At 35.9% G+C, this 23,458-nt stretch overlaps 1 protein-coding gene across 13 annotated transcripts in view; it reads left to right on the forward strand.

Moving 5' to 3' along the window:
• Nucleotides 1-23,458, forward strand: part of Chd9 (chromodomain helicase DNA binding protein 9) — a 220,642-nt gene that overhangs the window by 145,511 nt on the left and 51,673 nt on the right. For all 13 annotated transcript variants that reach the window (XM_075976847.1, XM_075976854.1, XM_075976851.1 and 10 more), the window contains 10 exons: nucleotides 3,091-3,177; nucleotides 4,167-4,304; nucleotides 6,126-6,247; nucleotides 8,643-8,886; nucleotides 13,419-13,595; nucleotides 16,648-16,791; nucleotides 16,904-17,159; nucleotides 18,026-18,236; nucleotides 20,106-20,301; nucleotides 22,847-23,014. In XM_075976847.1, coding sequence (XP_075832962.1) covers nucleotides 3,091-3,177; nucleotides 4,167-4,304; nucleotides 6,126-6,247; nucleotides 8,643-8,886; nucleotides 13,419-13,595; nucleotides 16,648-16,791; nucleotides 16,904-17,159; nucleotides 18,026-18,236; nucleotides 20,106-20,301; nucleotides 22,847-23,014 — 1,743 coding nt within the window. The remainder of the gene's footprint in view (nucleotides 1-3,090; nucleotides 3,178-4,166; nucleotides 4,305-6,125; nucleotides 6,248-8,642; nucleotides 8,887-13,418; nucleotides 13,596-16,647; nucleotides 16,792-16,903; nucleotides 17,160-18,025; nucleotides 18,237-20,105; nucleotides 20,302-22,846; nucleotides 23,015-23,458) is intronic.

The following is a 23,458-nucleotide window of genomic DNA, read 5'->3' on the forward strand; positions in this document are numbered from 1 at the left end:
CTTAGGAGGCAGGAACATCTCTGTGAGTTTGTGGCCAGCTTGGTCTCCGTAGCAGTTTCAGGTTAGCCAGGGCTACCTTGTGAGTGTTGTCTTTTAAAAGATATTTAAAAAATACAGTAATTCAGTGGTAGCTAATGCTTGTATTTTTAAATTAGCATAATTAGCATACATTTTGTTGATTAGAGTTGAATGTGGATATGTTAATATCACAAGATATTTTTCAGCATGTTCTTCAAGTTATGAAAGTAATAATGCAGCAAGTAAGTGGAAAGCATAATTTTTATTAGATGAGACATATTACATATTTATCATGAACTTTGGTGTAAGTATATATGGCATCATTGAAAAGGTTTTCTTTTCTCTCTCTCTCTCTTCTAGGCCTCACTGAATGGCCTGATGTCCTTCTCTAATTTTTTTTTTTAATTTCTTTTATATCTTTATTTATTTTTGGTCAGATCTCACTGTTTTGCCCCAGCTGGTCTGGAGCTCACTATGAGTACGCTTGGTTATGAGTAGACCAGAATGGTCATCCTGCCTCTGTACCACTACCTCTCGACTTTGTGGTTTTGTGTTTTTTTTTAAGGTTTGTTAAACTTTATGTTGAACAAAATATTTACTAAAATAGCACAACAAATTCTCACATAAATTTTAACTAAATTTTTTTATATTTACTTTAATTCTCAACATTTTTCCTATCATGCACAGGAATTTTTTCCTGACACATTTGAACAGAATAATATTTGTTCTTTCATATAAATATAGTACAGTTATTATTTTATTAATAAGCATTATTTACATTTCATTAATTGTTATACCAGTACTTTGTTTTTATTGAGCTTTACATTTTTTTCCAATCCACTTGCTTCCTCCCCTCTCCGTTTCTACCCTCCCCATGTCCTCCACATTCCCAATTTACTCAGAATATCTTGTCTTTCTGTCTTTCCTATATGGACCCATGTATGTCTCTCTTTGGGTCCTCTTGGTTGTCTAGCTTCTTTGGGTCTGTTGGCTGAAGTCTGGTTATCCTTTCCTTTATGTCTAATGTCTGCTTATGAGTGAGTACATATTATATTTGTCTTTCTGGGTCTAGGGTACCTCACTCATTATGGCTTTTTCTGGTTTTGTTCATTTGTTTGAGAATTTCAAGATGTCATTATTTGTTTACCACTAATACTCCATTTGAGATTCGTTTGTTGAGAGTTCTCTGTTTGGATCTGGACCCCATATATAAATAGGATTATTTGGTATTTTGGTGTCCAGTTTTTTTTGAGTTCTTTATATATTTTGGAGATCACGTCTCTCAGATGTGGGGTTGGCGAAGATCTTTTCCCATTCTGTAGGCTGTCATTTTGTCTTGTTGGCTGTGTTCTTTGCTTTACAGAAGCTTTTCAGTTTCAGGAGGTTCTATTTGTTAATTGTTTCTCCCAGTGACTGTGCTACTAGAGTTATATTTAGGAAGTGGTTTCCTGTGCCAGTGTGTTCAAGAGTACTTCCCACTTTGTCTTCTATGGGGTTCAGTGTGGTTGGTTTTATGTTGAGGTTTTTGATCCATTTGAACTCGAGTTTTATACAAGGCAATAGGTATAAATTTCTGTTATCTGTAGGTGCCAGATGTGCACATAGTGCGTATACATACATTCAAGCAAAACACTCAGACATACAAAAGGAAATGAATCTATAAAGGTTTAAAGTATTCATGGAAGAAGTGACGCAGTGAGGATGAGATAAAAGGTCTCGATCTGAATTAGTTTTAAAAGGAGAGACTGTAGCTGGGCGCTAGTGGCGCACACCTAATCCCAGCACTTGAGGCAGAGGCAGGTGAATCTGAGTTTCAGGTGAGCCTGGTATACAGGGTAAGTTCCAGGACAGCCAAGGCTAAACAGAAAAACCCTGTCTCAACACGCCCCCCACCCCCCATAAAAAAATGCATTCAGGTGGTGGTGCTGCACGCCTTCAATCCCAGCACTCAGAAGGCAGAGGCAGGCAGATCTCTGAGTTTGAGGCCAGCCTGGTCTACAAGAGCAAGTTCCAGGACACCTAGGGCCATTACACAGAGAAACTCTGTCTCATAAAACCAAAACCAAACAAACAGAGAGACTGAGGTATATATATGTGTGTGTATATGTGTGTGTGTGTTGCAGTGGTAGAGTACATGTATAACATACCCAAGACTCTGAGTCTAGCATCGTATACACTTACACAGAATCTATACAAAATCTAACATTAGCAAATGACGGTAATACCACTTATTTTAAGAGGATCATGATTTTGCACTCAGTTTGGGCAATATAGCAAAACCCAGTTTTACGCATGCATGCAAGTTCACACACACAGATAGGATATATAAATCACCAATTTATTGATTTATTTATTTTGAATATTTTGGGACAGGGTTTCTCTTGGTAATCCTTGCTGTTCTGGAATTCTCTCATTAGACTAGGCTGGCCTCGAACTCAAGAGATTCTCCTACCTCTGCCTCTGAAGTGCTGGAATAATAGGCATGTGTACCATGACCACTACAAAATTTCCAATTTATTAGCTTTACAGGGTGAAGGAAGGAAAAACAATCTATCATCACTTCTCCATTTTGGCATCTGTGAATGTGGAGCAGAGAGAGCTGTGTTTCCACTTACCAGCTAAAGAATATAGGATACACACAGGTTGAAGAGAATGGGTACAGCTGATTTTGAAGTAGCCACATAGATAAGTGCATATTAAGAAAAGACCCTGCATAAAGGAGAAGAGTCTGATAAAAATGACAGCTGTGGTGTGAGACAGTATGTGTCATTGGTCTTCACATGTTATTACCAAAGCAGAGTTGCAAATGAGAGTCACAGTCTGTGTTTAGAGCTTTAAACAAACGTATCTGCTAGAGTGGGTCACTTACCTGGAATGTAATATTCTTTAGTCCCGTTACTTTGCCTGTATTATTTGCAACTTGGTGCTTTATAATTTCCTTTATAGCTTTTCAAAATTAAATTGGAAGAATTTTGCATATTAGAAATGTAACTGCAGTTAAACAGATGTATTTTTATTTATGTCTTTCTACCTTTTCCTCAGATATCATTAAATTTAATTTTGTAATTTTAGATGGAAGAAGAGCCCTTTAACCCAGACTACGTTGAAGTAGACAGAATATTGGAAGTTTCTTTTTGTGAAGATAAGGATACTGGTGAGGTAATTACTCAGTAAAAGTTTCTAAGGGGCTGAGAGATGGCTTGGCAGTTAAAAGCACTGGTTGCTCTTCTAGAGAATCCAGTTCAATTCCTAGCACCCACATGGTCATTGTGGCTCCCACTGTCTGTAACTCCAGTTTCAGGGAGCCTCTTCTGGCCTCCAAGAGCACCAGGTACACACATGGTACACAGTATATGTGAAGATAAAAACAGACTTTAAAATAAATAAAAATCAGGGGGAAATGTTTCTAAGAGATATGGAGATAAGTCAAGAGCACTGGCTGCTCTTGTAGAGGACCTTGGTTCAGTTCCCAGAACCTACATGGTACAGAATTCCAGTGCCATCTTCTGGTTTCCATGGGTACAACTTGTGTACTTGGAACACATACTTATGTATAAGCAAACCTCATATACATGAAGTAAAAATAAATCTAAAAATTTTTTTCTAAGAAATACCTTAAAATTTCCAAATATTCAAGCCTAATAATACACTTGTTAAATAAAAACCTAGTGCCTAAGCCACATTTTAGAGGACCCAGTTTCAGTTTCCAGCATACACATGGTGTATTACCACTGCCTAAATCCAGTGTCTGAGGCCCTGATACCTTCTTCTGATCCCTGGAGGTACCTAGCATGCACATGGTACACATACATACAGGCACCCAGACATACACATAAATTTTTTAAAAAATAATGATTACTTTGGCCAGGCAGTGGTGGTGTACTCCTTTAATCCCATCACTTGGTAGGCAGAGGCAGGTGGATCTCTGTGAGTTTGAGGTCAGCCTGGTCTACAGAGCAAGTTCCAGGTCAGCCAAAGCTACAGGCAGAGAAACCCTGTCTCAAATCAACACCCCCCCCCCCGCAACAATGGTTTCTTTGTTTTTATTGATGGACGTTAATATATATTTAAGTTATTTTATAAACATTTTATAATTAAACTATTTACTTCTTTACAAGTGGTAAAATAAAAAACAACTTCTTTCTTAGTCTGTTATTTACTACTTGGTAAAATGGTGCTCATTGCCATATGAAGATAGCACCTGGGAATTAAAAGAAGATGTGGATCTTGCAAAAATTGAAGAGTTTGAACAACTGCAAGCTTCAAGGCCTGACACAAGACATTTGGTGAGAGCCTTTCTTGGGTGGCTTCTTAAGATCTTAGCACTTTGTATTTAGCAGGGTTAAGGTTATCTTCAGTTCTTGTGTCTGTGTGGCACATGTATTCACAACCAAAGCTTTTCTGAACCACACATACTTCTTTCTTAGATCCACAGCCCTAATTTTCAGTTAATATAGTCCTTGGTGTATAATTGATACAGTATTCTTTTAAATTGCTACATAATGTCTCATGCAACTAATTAAGCCTTTTCCATTGGTAGATAATCCTGGGTTTTGTTTTTGCTATTATAAATAATGCTTCATTGAATATTGAGTCCTTATATAGTTTTTGAGGGTTTAGAAATATAACTTATTTGAATAAATGTGCCCTTAAAATTTCAGCAAGTATCTTTTTATAAATTCCATTTCCACCAAGATATAAATTCCATTCCCACCACCTCCAGTTAAGATTCTCCCTGGCTGGGTGGTGGTGGTGCACCTCTTTAATCCCAACAGAAGCAGAAACAGGTCTGGTTTACCTAGCGAGTTCTTGACAGCCAGGGCTATACAGAGAAACCCTGTCTCCCAAAACAAAACACAACAATGCAAAAAAAAAAAATCCCTACACAGTTTTCCCTGTCTCTGAATTTAAGTTTCCTACTATCTTTCTCATATCATTTATATACACTTTACTCTCAATTCCATCTCTTAATATTCTTAATTCTCCATTAAACAAAAAATTCAAATCATACCTACCTTTTCATTATTTTCTCTAAGCCAGTTATTACTCACAACTATACAATTCATGTATTTCCTTACTAACTTTATTTCCTTTTAAGAACCTAGAATGGGGCTGGAGAGATGGCTCAGAGGTTAAGAGCATTGCCTGCTCTTCCAAAGGTCCTGAGTTCAATTCCCAGCAACCACATGGTGGCTCACAACCATCTGTAATGAGGTCTGGTGCCCTCTTCTGGCCTGCAAGCATACACAGAGACAGAATATTGTATACATAATAAATAAATAAATATTAAAAAAAGAACCTAGAATGTTTTCATTGCTTGGGTTAATTGGATTAACTGTGCTAGTTCTGTATTATAAATGGTGAAGCTGGGGCTGGCCTACTGCATATATTGCATTATTGCTAAAATATGCTACTACTCTGGAGCGCTGCACATTCTTCTGTCAGACTGCATTCTTCCTCGCCCTCTGCTCACACCTTGGTGTGTGAGGGGGCTTGGCAGTGAAGCACTGTGGAAGCAGTCTCAGAACTGCCGTAGGCCAGCTGGTTAACGTTCTGTAACTCCCACCTTCATGGTGCTTTTCTTTTCCGTGCTTAATTATACTTACTTGAGCTCAACAGTGTTGGTAATATTTTTTGTTACAAAAGAAGATGTCTCTATTTTAGGTGCCTTTTTCTGTATCTACTAAAATTCTCTTTATTTCCTTTTGTTTCCTTAATGTTTGATTTAAAACTTTAAACCTATTTGGCTAGTCCTTGTAAAAACTCTAGTTTTTTACTTTTGCCCTTTCAAAACTTGTCCATTTAGTGAAAATTCTGCTAAGAAAATTTAAATGTCTGTTCTTGAAGAATATTGGTGTGTAGTTCCTTTTCACCTGATTTTAGCATCAAAGCTTCACAGGATGAATTTCAGGGTGTGCCTCACTGTTCTATTTTCTGGAAGCCTCTGAGTAGAATTAACTTGATGTCTAACTATTAGGTAAAGTTTCATCATATACTGTATGCTTTGGCTTCTAGGTTCTTTTAAAAGCAAGGTTTCTTGCCATGAGTAAGTTGTGTGGAAGATAAACATCTGAAATGCATCATTCATTTTATTTTTGTTCACAAAGGATCGTCCTCCCTCTAATATTTGGAAGAAAATAGATCAATCCAGGGACTATAAAAATGGTAATCAACTCAGGGAATATCAACTAGAAGGACTCAACTGGCTTTTGTTCAATTGGTATAATAGGTATGTAGTATATTGTAAGAAGATTTTAGTATATTCCTTTTTTTGTAGATGCCAAAATGTGTTAATTAAAATAAGTACTTATGTTGCTGTGCTGTGTTTGTGCTGGGAAGTCTTTATTATTTAATAATGAAGATATCTCAGAAAAATAATGTAAATTATGATTTTGAATGCCAGTCTTAATGTTGTTTCCTTTAAGTATATACACCCACATGTTTGTTGCTTAAAAGTTAAATTTGAAACAACTTTACAATAGTCTCAAACTATTCATTATTTTAGCTTTTCAACATACAATTTATGTCAGTGATTGTATCTGTAGAGTGAACTGTATGTTAAGATATTAGAATTATATAGAGTGCTAATATTTAATTTAAACCTCAAATGACATAGACCGTAAGCACATAAAATTATGTGGACATAAAATTATGGGAACATACCAGTGAGTGTCCCTTTGTTATTATTGTTCATGTTCTGAGTTGTTCAAAATGCTTTATAAAACAAATCTCAAGTAATTTATTGAGGTAAGAAGATAATTCCAAAGGAATTACAATATAATACAATAAATGAGAATGAAGTGTTACGTATAGTACTGTGTACAGACTATCATTGAAGTTTCTGCCACTAGACATGATAGCAACAATTTAATGATTCTTGTTTGGAAATGCATTTTCCCTGTTTTAATTCTCCCCTCTTTCTTCGGAGTTGTTTCACTATTTATGTAGAGTTACGTGGTTCAGTTAGGTGGCATGAGAATTACCTACTTGCCCATGCAGTGTTCTCTTTTCTGATTTATGCTTTCCAAATATTAATCATTATTTCCTTCAAGAGAAGCTTCCAGGTAAAATAATACTGCATTTTTAAAATTTTCCTCACTCATTAGTACCCCTTTGCACTTTTTACATTGCCCGGTTTAACCTTTGACCTTTTCCCTCTACCCTTCCTTTCTTTGTTCTGGTCACTCTCTTTATGTGACTGCTTCATAAAGAAACCAGAGACAGTAGGCTTTGAATTCTCAAATTCTTGCCCATTTTCATGTCCAGTCCTTCCAGCACTTCTCTAAATGTAGCCATTGATGGCTCTAACCTCATGTGCCACAAGCACGATTAAATCACGCTACCTCAACTCTTCAGGCTGTCTTGTGTCCAGTCTTCAGTAAGCTCTCCTTCTCTTTTATATCTTCAATGTATGCTGGAAGACTTGCTTGCCTAAGTCTATGAATGGTTTGGGTATTTATTTATAAAAATGAAATAGAAAACTTAATCCTTTGACTCTGCTCTTCCCACTAACTACTTCAAGCCCCCCTTGTAACTCTATGCAAAAAACTAGAGCTTCACTTCCTCATCCCCACTTTTATTTTTATTCTGCACCAGCCTGGAATTTGGTTCTCTGTTCATTCCTACTTTACTATCTGCCATTGCACTGGAATAGAACTTACAATACAAACTTAATGTTGTTGTATTTTTAAAAGATTGTTAGTGCCTGCCTTTGCATAATAAAATGATGTCTAATATCTTCTATGCTTGGATCTGACTTATCTCACGAATCTCTCCTCCCTTCTCCTTTCCCTTGTTGTTCATATTAAGCAACTTTTGGTCCCCTGGTTTGAACTTTTTTTTTTAACTTTTGACCCTTTGTTTTGATCTTTGAAAATTTTTATAAAAAATGACCTGAAGCTTTCCCCTTTGCTCTAGCCAGATTATTATTTATTGTCATATCCCTCTGATTTTCTGTAAGAACATTTACTATTTATACTCGTCACTGGCCACAGAGAAAAACTGTCTGTGGAATTTATTTTAGAGGTCGCACCCTTTTTGATCTTATTCCATACACACTGAATCAGAATGTATAGAGAAAAGACCTGGTTACCTATTTGTTTGTTTGTTTGCTTGTTTTTGAAGCTCTGTAGGCTCTTTTAACGTGAAGCCACTGATGAAAGCCAGTGCTAAGTTTATTCTTCTACAGTAGCAGCTTGAATGGCTACTTATTTATGTATATTGCTTGTCTGCTTCTCTAATAGATACAAGCCCCTAGAAGGCAGAGAACATGTTCTCTTTCTTTTCTGTCCCATCTTCTCATACTTCCTGAGATAGCAACAGGTGTTTAATAAATACTTCCTAAATATTTGACATGCCTTGCTCTTGTCTTCTCACTCTTAAAATCAAACACTTACTGGGCAATATCTTTATTTGAAGCTCTAAAAATCTTTAATGTTCCCTTATAGGATTATAATAAAATTGTAATCTTTACCTTACTCTGCATTAGTAACTTTTTTATGTTTTTATAAATGAAAGTATTTTCATTGTTTTCTTACTTCTTTTTAAATGTTTATTTTTAAAAACAATAGTATTTAGAAAAGCCCAGTGTGTGTATGCATGGGTAATGCATTTATTTATTTCAGACGAAACTGCATTTTAGCAGATGAAATGGGTCTTGGCAAAACCATTCAGTCAATTACATTCCTCTACGAAATCCTTCTGACGGGTATAAAAGGACCTTTCCTGATTATCGCACCACTTTCTACCATTGCAAACTGGGAAAGAGAATTCCGTACGTGGACTGATATCAATGTTGTGGTTTATCACGGGAGCTTGATTAGCAGACAGATGATACAGCAATATGAGATGTACTTCAGGGATTCACAGGTTTGTTATTACTGATTTTGTTTATTTTTTAAAAGACCACAGCTGAATAAGATAATATCACTTAACAGTTTATAAAGATAATATTACATGTTAACAATTTATAATTTGCTGTAGATTTTAATCTCATACTTTTATGTTAAGCTCATTCATATTTATATTGTGATAAATTTAGTTGCTTAAAAGCAATGACTAAAGTCAGTTTACTGTTTCTAGTCCACTGTAGCATAGTATTGATTTATACAAATGTATAAATTGATTATTGCCTATAATTTTTAACTACAATAATTTAATTTTCTAACTGTATTTAAATATGTTATTTTTTGATATAACTGTCTTTGATCACCCTCTTGTTCCTCCACTACCCTTTCTTTAAATGCTTACTTTTTGGTGATTATGATGACATTAAATTCGTATTGATGTGAGACTAAGGTTCTTTTTCATGTTCAATATATTTATATTTTAGAGTTGTTTAATTTAGTTTGTAGCCTGACAGGGGACTCTCCACAGTAAAGCACCTGTCTAGCTTTTATGATTCCTTCTGATTGCCTAGCGTGTATGATTCCCTCTGATCACAAGAGACAGAGACAAAACAACCTGGAAGACATAGAATTCCACGTTGTGCTCTTGAATGTTAATATGAATTTTTCTGACTTCATTCAGAAATAAAAAGAAATCAATAAACTCAATTGAGCCCGAATATACTTTTAATTACAACAAGTGTGACTGGCTACCTAAGTAGCTTCTAAATATATTTCTTTCATTCATTGCTTTGTTCTAAAGTAATTACTATGCAGTATGACCATATGATGACACTAGAAGTTAAAGCAAGATAATGTGCATAACCTGTGCTTTTGCTTCCAATTATAACTGATTTTCTGTTATTTCCTGCTGAAAATGAGTGACGTAGACAGATTTGTTTGCATAACATCACTTTCCCTCCTGCTTACAGAGTTGAAACTATTTCATGTGTGTGAAATTGAGCACAAATACAATCATTTATTTCTCAGCCGTGTCAAAAACTACCTCCTTTGCACTTTTACAGTATGGATTCTAGTTTGATTCCCTTACATAATATATTATCCCTTATCAAACAAATGCAGAATTATAAAGCTCTTCAACATAATAAAAATAATTATATACCTTTTTAAATTAATTATTATTTTTTTTTGAGATATGATAATTTTTTGAGTCTTGCTGTATGGCTAGGCTGTCCTTAAACTCATGGGACTCTTTCCACATTAGCTTCCAATCCAAGTCCTGGGATTCCAGGCATCTGCTCTCATACCTGCCTTCTGAATTCACTTTTAAGAAAACAACTAAAATTGTGACACATTAAGTGGTTTTGGGTTGGTTTTTTTTTTTTGGTCTAAGCTGTACCTTTAATACAGATATCAAAGTTTAGTATATAGTCCAAAGCCAAGAGATTCTTGATGTATTATAAACTGAATGCTATATGTCAAACATTATATTTTATGATTAATGTTAAAGTTTTCAAAATATTAGCTGAAGAGACTTTTAATTTCAAAATGACTTATATTGAACTATAAAGTATAGTATATAAAGTATATCTGTACTATAAAGTACATACAGATACAACTCCTAGAGTTAAGTCTCTTGAATATATTTTAATAAATTAGTTGAATATTTCTTTCTGTTTTTAATTTTTTGAATGACTTAAAAACTATAGTACTTGCAAAGACTTGTTAAATATTTCATTTGGGAAAGAGTAACATAAGGAAATAATACCTATAAACAACTATTTCTGTGTGCCAAGTGATTTTTGAAACAATTTGCATATATTCTTTTACTTAATCTTTATAATTGTAATCTTGTAACATAGATTTTATTAAATTAGCTTCTTATTGAATGAAATGAGTCATAAAGGAATTATGTGGATTATAATAAAAGAACATAGCAAAACTATTATTAATCAGACCCAAGAGCCCTGGTTATAATATATATCCTGTTTTCATAGCCTGGTAAATGCCATGAGTTTGTACTTTGTACCTGTAGTAGAAATACTCTACTGGAGCTTTGGTCTAATGTAGTAGTGGACAGTGTGAAAGACCAACATGAGATAAACTGCAAACAAACCAATTCTTAACTTTTCCTTCTTTTAATGCCTATGCGTTTGTGTCTGACTTTCTCTTAGGATTATTAGGTTCTTAGACTTGGTGCTATTTTATAGCACGCTAGTTAACATCTCCACTTGCATATAACTTATGCATATTTCAAACTTACCATGTACAAAACCACAATCATTAGCTTCCCTATGCTAGTGAACAGGAGCTCTACAATCCAGCTGTTCAAGCCAAAGCTTTAGATCAGTGGTTCTCAACCTTTCTAATGCTGCGACCCTTTAATATAGTTCCTCATATTCTGGTGAACCTAAAATTATTTTGCTGACACTTCATAACTTAATTTTGCTACTCTTATGAATTATAAAGTAAACATATGATATGCAGGCTATCTGATATGTAACCCCCATGGGGTAGTTGCCCAGAGGTTGAGAACCACTGCTCTAGAGTAAAATTTTGAGTTTTCTCCATGTCTCATTCCACACTTAAGAAGATTCGTCAGACCTGGCCACTTCTAACAACACTTGTGAATGGTCCCTGTGACCCTGTCCTTGACATCTTCAGACCATTTCACTTCCGCAGCCATAAACTCCTGTTCTCATCAAATCAGCTTTTCCTTGTGAATAAGGCCTTCCTGTCAGTTTCCAGATGCTTCGGCCTCTGCCCTTTGCCCTCACTTTCCTTCACGGCTTTCAGCAACCCTGTCCTTCTTGCTGTCACCTGAATATTTCCATGGATACTTTAGGCCCTTTGTGCTGGCTACTTTTACCAGGGATTCATTGTCTGCCAGATTTCTAGATATCAACACAGGTCTTGGCTTATGTATCATCTCTCAGTTATCATGTGTAAGGTTGCAGTGATCATACTCTTATTCCATACCCTTGTTGTATGTCACAATGCTTACTGCTTTTCTTACTAGGAGTGTCCTATATTAGAACCATGTAGGTTCCACTTGGATGATACTTTATTTTACTTCCCTTATATTTCCAGAAATTAGAACAAGATAATAAATATTCTCTGAATAAATTATTTAAATGGCTATTATGGTATTCATTATTTGCTTGGCTTTGTAAATGTGAATTCATAGGTGTAAACTAAACTTTAGGACTGAAATCTCCTTGGTCAGATTTTATAATGCTCAGTTTTTAAGTTGAATTAGTCTCTCCTCACCCCTCCTTACCCCTGAGACAGTCTTACTGTGGAGCCCTGGGATTATCTGAGACTCATGTAGACCAGGCTGGCTTCTAACCCACAGAAGATAGCTTGTCTCTATTTTCTCCATGCTGGGACTGAAGATGTATGCCACCACACATGGCCTCAAATTCCTTTTTAGTTTGTTTGTTTGGTTGTTTTTTTGTTTTTTCAGTCTGGATTTCTTTGTGTAGCCCTAGCTGTCCTTGAACTCACTCTAAACCTGGGTGTCGTCCACTCAGAGATCTGCCTGCCTCTGCCTTCTGAGTGCAGAGATCAAAGACATGCACCATCACAACCCAGCTTTTGGCCTCAGTTCTTTTCTTGAGACATTTTACTGGAATATACTTACTTGTATATATGTTTAAATAATACACATATGTAGGCATGCTGTGTGTATGTAATAGGTCTTTCTTTGGACTGCCATCTCTCAAGACCAGCTTTTAATTATGAAAGCTTGGCCTTGGCTTAGGCTTGTTCCCAATTAGCTCTTATAACTTAAATTAACCCATTTATATTAATCTGTGTTCTGGCAAATGACTCATTACCTCTCCTCCATACTGTACACCTGACTTCCTCCATGTCTCGCTGGCAAATCTCAGCCTCTCTGATTCTTCCCCTGAGTTCCTCCCTCTCTCTCTGAAAGTCCTGCCTATCATCTCTCTAGCTATTGGTTATACTCTTTATGAAACCAGTCAGAAGATGCCTTAGGCAGGTGACAAGCAGACACATCTTCACACAGTGTACAAAAAGATTATCCTACAATGTGTGTGTGTACATGTGTAAGTACATGGCTTGTGAAAGCTGGAGCATAACCTTGGGTGTCATCCCCTCAGGAACTCTATCCACCCTTGGAGATAGGGTTTCTCTTTGTCCCGGTTCTCAGTTAGGCTAGATTCCTTGGACTTCTGCCCCCAAGCCTCTTCCTGATTACTCCTGCATGGTGCATCCACACTGAGCTCACTGAGCTGACTTTTTACATAGGTGCTAGGAATTGACCTCTGATTATTTTCAAGCTTGTAGAGCACGTGCTCATTGACTGGGCTCGTCTTCCAGCCCCATAATTATGGGTTTTGACAATGTTATTAAACAGCTATCTAATATATTTTAAATAATGAAACTCTTAAGTGTCTGCACATGTAAAAATGTCAATGAAAAGTAGTTTGTAAAAATGTTATTAATATATTTTATGCCATTTAATAGGAATCAAAAGTGAAATTAAGACATTCTACCAGTGTATTTATTGTATTTGGTAATTTCTAGGGACGTATCATTCGAGGAGCTTACCGATTCCAAGCCATCATCACTACCTTTGAAATGATTCTCGGGGGCTGTGGAGAACTTAATGCAATTGAATGGCGGTGTGTGATTATTGATGAAGCACACAGATTAAAAAATAAAAATTGTAAACTCCTGGAGGGTCTGAAACTTATGAATCTGGTAAGTAACTCAAAGTATCATTTTGACTTGGTTTACTAACTAGAAGGAACATGAAGATTCAAAACTAGTGCTAAAATATCATATCATTTTCAAATTTTATAGAATTGTGGGTTTCTTTTTCTTTTTCTTTTTTTTTTTTGGTTTTCAAAACAGAGTTTCTCTGTGTTGTTCTGGCTATCCTGGAACTCACAAAGATCCACCTGCCTCTGCCTCCCAAGTTCTGGGATTAATGGCATGTGCTGCCACCACTTGGCATAGAATTGGTATTTTAAATCCTATGTTGCAAATTTAGATATTTTGTTTATTTAGCCTTAATTAGCATGTTATAAAACCATACCACTTTCTTTTTTTAAAGACGTATTTATTATATATATATATATATATATATATATATATATATGTGCGTGTGTGTGTGTGTGTGTGTGTGTGTTTGTGTGTGTGTTCTCTCTTGAACTTTTGCCTGAAAAGGACATCAGATTCCACTATAGATGACTGTGAGCCAGCATGTGGTTGCTGGGAATTGGACTCAGGACTTCTGGAAGAGCAGCCAGTTGAGCCACTGAGCCATCTCTCCAGCCCTTAATAATTTTTTTTAAAATATTTATTTATTTATTATGTATACAATATTCTGTCTGTGTGTATGTCTGCAGGCCAGCAGAGGGACCAGACCTCATTACAGATGGTTGTGAGCCACCATTTGGTTGCCGGGAATTGAACTCAGGACCTTTGGAAGAGCAGGCAATGCTCTTAACCACTGAGCCATCTCTCTAGCCCCAATAATTTATTTTTTATTATTTTATTTGCATTGGTGTTTTGCCTGCCTGTACATCTGTGTGAAGTGTCAGGTTTTGGAGTTACAGACAGTTGTGAGCTGCCAAGTGGATGCTGGGAATTGAACCTAGATCCTTTGGAAGAGCAGAACAACCATACCACTTTCTAAGATCAGATTTAATTTTAAATTTAATTATAAAAATTAAAAGAGGGCCTGGGAATATGTCTCAACAGTTAAGAGCACATATTAGTCTTACAGAGGACCCGGGTTCAGTTAACAGCATCTACAATGGCCTCACAACCATCAGTAACTCCAGCTCTAGGGCATCCTACATCCTATTCTAGCCTTTGTAGCACCAGGCCTACATGTGGCACACATACATTCAGGTAAAACACCCACACATAAAATAAAAATGAAAAGAAGAAAATGTATAGATATGTACTGTTTTAGGGGAAAAAAATAAGACCACAAAATTTCAAACCTTAAATTCCTTAATTAAAAAGCTATTTCTTACTCCACCTCAAAGAAACGTCTCTTTTCAAGAGATGGAAACCTTTACAGAAAACCGCATCCAAACAAAATGCAGTGTTTTGGAACCAAGCCCCAGAGATACATCTACAATAGAACTACTGAATCTGAGGCTTTGGGATCATTGTGAAGGGGGCGGGGGTTGAAAAAATTGTAAAAGCCAGAGGAACAGGGAGTTTGCTGTAAAACTGTATCTCCTAATAATGTCAGAATATACACTGATAAAATCATACCAACGTGACTACCTTAATCTCACACTAAGAACCACAGGCATCTAAGGAATGCTCAGGAAGAAGAAATAGTCTCCTCCAGGGAAGAAGGTAGCAGTTGGTTATCCAGTACCAGTTCTCAGCTCTGAAAACGTGCACACTAGTAGCATTGCACAGCCTGAACAGGAGCATGGTAGGCATGTGTAGGGTTTGCAGAGAGGAAAAGGAATGGAGAAATGGTGCTTAATCTCAAAAAATAAAAGAAATAATTTAAAAAGAAGCCTTTCACCAAATTTTTCCTGTCATTTACGATAAAAAAAATAAAAACTCAAGCCTATTTTTCTTCATGGCACACACATAGAGTCAGAGGACAACATGGAGGAGTTCCACTGTGGGGGATTCTGCGGGTCACGCTCAGGCCGACAAACTTGACCACAAACTCTGCCACCCCCTGAGTCATCTCACCAGCCCCAAACACACTACTCTTCGTGTTCATGGTGTTTGCTACAATGAATAATAGAGGATCTTAAGGTTATATTATTGCCTGCATATTTGCTTCGTTTAAATGCAAATGTTTGAAACGTTTTTATTTTTAATTACTGCCACATAATTAGTACGTTAATGCTTAAGTGAGCAGGAACCACATACAGTAAAAGTTAATGTGCCCTTTTTTCCCTTATGTATGTGGACAGGCAATTCAACTCTTCATTCTGATATTTACATTTTTGCAAAATGTAAAATTGGTCTGCCTTTTGAGACCTATTCTTATTAGATATTTGTTTTGGAGATATGAATATATACATGTGGAATTTAAAATTATTATCAAATCAAATTTTAAATAATTATGTTATTAAAATATTCATATTTTCCCTTAAAATTTGATGGAGTTCTATAGTTGAAAGCATAATCCAGTCAGTCATTTACTTATTTGGATAATAAAACTTCAGTGATTCAACAAATTTCCTGTGAAGAATTGAATAGCCATAACCAGGTTATAAAAATGAACTTCCTGTGATCCTGTTCTCACACTGATGTCAAGTACAAAGAGACAAATAACCTTTTTGTTCTTTTATTTTCTTTTTTTGCAATTTATTTTTTAATTATTTTATTGTTTTTATTGAGCTATACATTTTTCTTTACTCCCCTCCCTTCCTCCTCCATTCCCCTTCTACCCTTTCTGATGATCCCCACGCTCCCAATTTACTCAGGAGATCTTGTCTTTTTCTACTTCCTATGTAGATTAGAAACTTTTTTGTTCTTAAAAACACCTAAAATATGGTTCTTCAAATGTTTAGAATTTTTATAGGCATGAATAGGTAAAAATAACATAGATAATGATAAATTGCAAGATTGACAATGTTTTTTTAATTGATTGGGTTATTGTTGCTGAATATTTTGAAGAAATTGTTGCTTTGAAATCAATTTGTGAATATTATAGTCAGAAACTAATTGCTAGTATTTCAATGAACATGTGATTTCTTCTATCAGCTTCCATTTACTTTTAGTACTAAGGTGTTTTTTCAATTGTTCTTATTTTCTGTAGGAGCACAAGGTGCTGTTGACGGGCACTCCTCTCCAAAATACAGTTGAAGAACTGTTCAGCCTTCTTCACTTTCTTGAACCTTTAAGGTTTCCTTCTGAGTCAACATTTATGCAAGAATTTGGAGATCTGAAAACAGAGGAACAGGTATTCTATTGTGTTTTTTAAATAAGTACATCAAATCCTTTGTTATAATTACTTTCTATGGATAATTGAATATATACTGGTATTTTATCATTTCTATCATGCTTTTACTCAGGTACAAAAACTCCAGGCTATCCTTAAACCAATGATGCTGAGACGATTAAAAGAAGATGTGGAAAAGAAATTGGCACCTAAGGAAGAGACAATTATTGAAGTAGAGCTTACCAACATTCAAAAGAAATACTATAGGGCTATTTTAGAGAAGAACTTCTCCTTTTTATCCAAAGGAGCTGGTCAAACTAATGTACCTAACTTAGTCAACACCATGATGGAGCTCAGGAAATGCTGTAATCATCCATATCTTATCAAAGGTATCTAAAAGGAGTTGCAACAGACATATTCCTTGCAGCAGATAGCACTCAGTAAAGAAGCGAAGCACCCCACTTGCAGCTGCCCATGTTATCACTTTCTTATGCTGTTCTGAGGGCTGGCAAGTGTCTGCGTGTCAGAGGTAGTGTGACTTGCTGTAGTCTATTTTGAGCACATGTCACAAGATTAAGAATTCAGTTTATCTTAGAGAATTCCTTAGAGTTCCAGGACAGCTTGGGCTATGTAGAGAAATCCTGTCTCAGACCCCCTCCCCCAAAAACGTGTGTGAGTATGTGTGTGTATGTATGTTTGGTTATATAAATGCATGTTTAAAAGTGTGTGTATTTATTTCCTTGGGTTAGGACTGAAGTTCTTTTGCTTTATTTTGACTTTGACTTTTATTTTTTCTTTTTTGTTTGATTTAGTTTTGGGGAGATTTGGGGTGGGATAGGAGGTCAGGTCTTGCTGGGTAATGCCTGGCTGGGACAAACGCACAAGCAGTCTTTTTGCTTCAGGTTTCCATGAACCACCTCACTCTGCAGGCTCATGGTTTTAGTCATTCTTTCCTAGGCATGCTCATTTACTATTCAGCAAACAAAAATCTACATAAAGACTTCAAAAGATTCCGAAGATATTCTCTGTATCTTCAGTATAATTAACATTGTTATATTGTGGGAGGTTTGACACAAATTTAAATAATTCTATTACAAACAATATAGGTTAAAAAAAAACAAAAAAAAAACCAATATAGGTGCCACTAGAATGTTGCATATTACCGAAGTACAGAAGAGCACCAATTCTCATTTAAACCAGCTGGAAATCACCTGAAATTTTTCGTTGCTCGTATTATTCCATCTTTCTTTTATAGGTGCTGAGGAGAAAATACTTGGAGAATTTCGAGATACATACAATCCATCTGCTTCTGACTTTCATCTGCAAGCAATGATCCAGTCTGCTGGTAAATTGGTCCTCATTGATAAGTTACTGCCCAAAATGAAAGCAGGAGGCCATAAAGTACTTATCTTCTCTCAGATGGTACGCTGCCTTGACATCCTGGAAGACTATCTCATCCATAAAAGGTGCGAAATTATATTGTTTATTTCACCTGATTCATAAACTTTAGTGTAATGTTTTTATTTCTGTTTTATTTTGTTAGTAAAATTAGAACTTGTAAATTGTTTTTATGCTTTATAAAATGTGTTTATATTTTTATCTTTTATGACTTATTTAATATGAATTTGTTATTCCATTTCCGGTTTTGGTTCGTTACAATAATATAATATTGAATTAACTTCGTCAATATTTATATAAATAAATAAAACACACTTAGGATATTTTATGAGACTGTTAAAATTTTAACCTCATATCAACATATTATAAAAGGAAATCAGAAATTTTAACTGTTGATTTTAGTATGAAAGATTTTTATCACTTTATCTTAGAAAAGGTTTATATTTTTTCATGTTATATGATTATGTAGTTCATTTTTATTGCTACTTTGTACAGTGTGTGCATATTATATATGTGATGTATGTGTGTGTTTGTGTTGATACCTGGAGTGCACTGATTGTCTAAAATTACTGGCTTGTGAGCCCAAGGATCCTCCTATCTCCTCCTCCTAGCCCTGATCACAGATACATCCTACTGTTCCTGGATATCACTTTTACTAGGATACTGGGGATCGAAGCTCAAGTCCTCAGATGTGTTTAGCAAGCACTTTTCCAACTGAGAAAATCTTCTAAGCTACATTATGACTCTTTTTTTCTCCTTTGCAGTACTGTGATTTAAACTTGAGACCCTGCATTTGTGAGCAGGGTTTCCACTTCTGTGAACTCATACTAAAATGTGTATTGCTCTCAATGTTATACCAGAGAAGATCATTGTATCACAATATGGCCCTTAAAAAATCTTTCAGTTTTCTTTTTATGAATATTTATTTATTATTCATATGTATTTATCTGTGTCTGTGTGAGTTTATGTGCACCACATGTGTGCAGGTGCCCAAGGAGGCCAGAGGGAGTCAGATACCATGGCACTGGAAGTAGAGGCTGTTGTGAGCCACCTGATGTGAGCGTGACTGCTGAGAATTGAACCTCAGTCTTCTCAAAAAGCAACAAGATCACTTAACCACAGGGCCATCTCTCTAGCCCCTCATAATGACATTTTCTTGATTACCTTGTATAAAGAACTTATGAGGAGATAAATCTGTGCAAACAGATTTCAAATATGTCTAATGATGAATTTCATGGAAAACCCTAGGGTTTTGTTTTTGTTTCTTTAAATCTACAAGTAACATTAGAAATCATGCTCTGTTTTGTACTAAAAATCTAAGAAATATGTAGAAAGAACCAAAGAAAGTATGGCAAGTGAATACTATTTAAATTTCTGCGATAGCTTCTGAAATGATATGTATTTGATGTCTTGTAGAAAAAAATTGAATGTTATTGGCTGGAGAGATGGCTCAGTGGTTGAGAGCACTGGCTCTTCTTACAGAGGACCTGTGTTTGGGTTCCAGCATCCACATGGCAGCTTACAGCTGTCTGCAACTCCAAGATCTGAGTATATGTAGGCAAAATACCAATGCACATGAAATAAAAATAAAGTGTTTTTTTAAAAATTGAATGTTAGATAGGGAAGGATAACAGATTTTAAAATTATTGCTTGGTGTAATGACTACAGAGTTGTACAGCATTCCAGCTTGTCCTCCACAGACGTGCTGTGTCAGCTGAGGGGATGCCATGGGGACATTACAGCTTCTTGTGTAGTCCTCTCAGAGTATCTTTATGTTTCCTTGTGTTTCAAATGTAGAAAGGATTTTTTATGATGCTGTTTCTTAATTTTATAGCATAATCATAGTATGGTACAGGGACCATACTTTGCCGTTGATAGACCATATCTTAAGTTTCACTATATTCAACATTTAAACTTTCTGGTTTTCACTTAAATAGATATTTATATGAACGAATTGATGGGAGAGTCAGAGGAAATCTTCGACAAGCAGCTATAGATCGATTTAGTAAACCTGACTCAGATCGATTTGTTTTTCTCCTGTGTACCCGAGCTGGTGGTCTGGGCATCAACTTAACTGCAGCTGATACATGCATAATTTTTGATTCTGATTGGAATCCTCAAAATGACCTCCAGGTAATAAATTTCTTGACTAACAAAGAATGTAATTTTTAAAAAAATTCATGCTACTTTTCTTAGTGATTTTCATCTTTTGTTTTTATATAGGCAGATTAACATCTGTTTCTTTTTTCTTTTTTTTTTCTTTTTGGTTTTTTTGAGACAGTGTTTCTCTGTAGCTTTGGAGGCTATCCTGGAACTAGCTCTTGTAAACCAGGCTGGCCTCAAACTCATAGAGATCTGCCTGCCTCTGCCTCCCAAGTGCTGGGATTAAAGGCGTGCGCCACCACCGCCGGGCTAACATGTGTTTCTTTAAGAAACAGCAGTACATAGTAAAACTATTTTAGTTATCACTTAGTGATAATAAAATATACTTGTTAGTGTTTCTTACTGACTTATGAAAATATATGAATAATTGAACATAATATTTGTGTTCTTTAAAATATGGGAGTAAGCCATGCATGATTGAATCCCAACACTCCTGAGGCCAAAGCAGGGAAATCTCTGAATTTGAGGTTACCTTGGTCTATATAGTCAGCTCTAGGCCAGCCAAGCCTAAATAGTGAGAATTGCCTCAAAAAGAAAAAAAAAAAGAAAAACCACATGGTGGTATACACCTTTAATCCCAGCACTCGGGAGGCAGAGGAAGGTATATCTCTGAGTTTGAGACCAGCCTGGTCTGCAGAGTGAGTTCTAGGGCAGCCAGGGCTATGCAGAAACACAGTCTCAAAAAAACTTTAGAAACAAAACAAAACAAAACAATAAAATAATATATGGGGCAAAAATAAAGTATGGGTCATGGTCACCTAGCTCAGTGGAAGAGCGGTTTCTTATAAAAGATGATTTTCTAGGCCTGAGTTCCCTCACTGCCTCCCCAACGCATCCTATAAACGTAAGAAACTTAAGCTCTACTTCTAACTGTAGCTTACTCATGATAAAATTAAAATGTTAGAATTTCATTTCCTTTTATATAAGGTACGTTTGTGCTAATGTAATGTAAGCATCATACAGTATATGTGAAATTGAGCCATAATAAATCCATGTTCAAAACGCTGTAGATAACGAGGGCTTGAAATTTAAGCTTTCTATGGACTTCCTAGAAACGAATATTAAGTGTGATTGGAGGTGGGGGACAGCTCAGTAGTCAAGATCACTGGCTGTTTTTGCAGAGGACCTGTGTTTAATTTCTGTCATCCACGTTGTGGTTTATAGCTATCTGTACTAGTCCAGGGGAGCTGGTGCTCTCTTCTGGCATCTAAGGGCTCTGGGCACGTACGTGGTGCAATATATGCATGCATTGAAGGACACTGTAGGCAGGGTTTTCTGTCCTGCTAGCTCACTTCCAAATAGCCACACAGAGACTTATTATTAATTATAAATGCTCAGCTGATCGCTTAGGCTTGTTACTAACTAGTTCTTACAACTTAAATTAATTCATATTTCTACCACATGGCAATAAATTTTTTCATCACAGCATGTTTATTTCCTGCTTCTACTGCCTCTATTTTGGACTCTTCCCTCCTTTCCCAGGCTCTCTTTATTTTCACAAGTTCCACCTATCTTCTACCTGCCTAGCTATTGGCTATTTCACATTTATTAAACCAATCAGAAGGCACCTTTGCAAAGACGCATCCTCACAGTGTATGAAAAGATTATTCCATAATAGGACACAGTATCTACCTTTATAGACTACATGATAATATCTCTCCCATTTACTGTATCATATTTGTACTCAGAAAATTTCTAATTTTATTAAATTTATTGTTATAATTTTTATTTATTGTCATTTTGAATATTTTATGTTATTTTACTTGGCGTCACAAGGTTTCACTGTGTGTCCCTGGTCGGCCTGGAACTCACTAAGTAGACCAGGCTGTCTTTAAAGCTCACAGAGGTTCTCCTGCTTCTGCTTCCGAACTGTTGGAATCAAAGGCAGATGCCAACATACCCAGTATGATTTTTTGTTTATTTTGATATTTGGTTTTTGTTTTGTTTTGTTTTCATTTTTTGTTTTTGCAGTGGTGGGGGTAAGGTGAGGGTAGTGTTTGTCCTACTGTGGTCAGACTGATTTAAACTTACTATGTAGCTCAGACTGACCTCCCAAAGGCAGAGATTACAGATGTGAACTGCCACACTCAGCTAGGATTTTGCATTTCTAATAAGGGTGGCCAAATAACATCCCCATTAAAATACAATAATCCAGGCTGGCAAGATGGCGCAGTGGATAAAGGCTCTTGCTTCCAAGCTTAGCAGCCTGATTTAATCTCCAGGACCCACATAGTAGGAGAGAACCAACTCCCGAAAGTTATCCTCTGACCTTTATACGTGTGCTGTTGCACACACTTGCCCACATAACATACACACAGACAACTAAATATCCTGATTGATCTAACTTAACTTAAAAATATAATTTATAAATACAATTTTAAAACATAATTTACCTCCAATTGTGGGATTATTTTTCATCATATCAAAAACTATTCATATGCTTTCTTGTTTTATGTATATAGTTTATTGTCACATGCATTTTGAAAGATAATTTGTAACTTTTCATTTTCTTTAGGCCCAAGCTCGTTGTCACAGAATTGGGCAGAACAAAGCAGTTAAAGTCTACAGATTAGTAACTCGTAACTCGTATGAGAGAGAGATGTTTGACCGAGCCAGCTTGAAACTGGGCCTAGACAAAGCTGTGTTACAGAGCATGAGCGGAAGGGATGGCACTGTCAGTGGCGTATGTACACTTTTGTCTTACTCTCGCTGTCTTGTTCATGGTTTGTGCACTAGGTCATCTTCACAATGGAGACATGCTTAGCTGGTACTTTTGAGTCCTTTTCTTCTGTGTGTGTAGCTTCAGAACAACTGCTGGACCATAAGAATCTTTCCGAGACAGGCATGTTTACTACCTTCTGAGGACATCTGTATGATGCTTAACTTACTAGAATTCAGGAAGATTTTCAGTTGTTAAAAATTTAATTACCAGCTTCTAACATTGGCTTTGGTCTTGTTACATATTATGGATTGTGGGTTTGTTTGTTTTTTGTTGTTTTGTCTTAAATATTTTGCTTAATATAGAATCATAGTACTAAAATGGAAATTGCTTGGCCTTTGGGCATTGATTTAATTGAAACCATTTTAGTTAGGTGGTAGTTTATATTTTTAAAACAGCAAAAAATAG

Source organism: Microtus pennsylvanicus, chromosome 6 (assembly GCF_037038515.1).
Source record: "Microtus pennsylvanicus isolate mMicPen1 chromosome 6, mMicPen1.hap1, whole genome shotgun sequence".
NCBI classification, from domain to species: Eukaryota; Metazoa; Chordata; class Mammalia; order Rodentia; family Cricetidae; genus Microtus; species Microtus pennsylvanicus.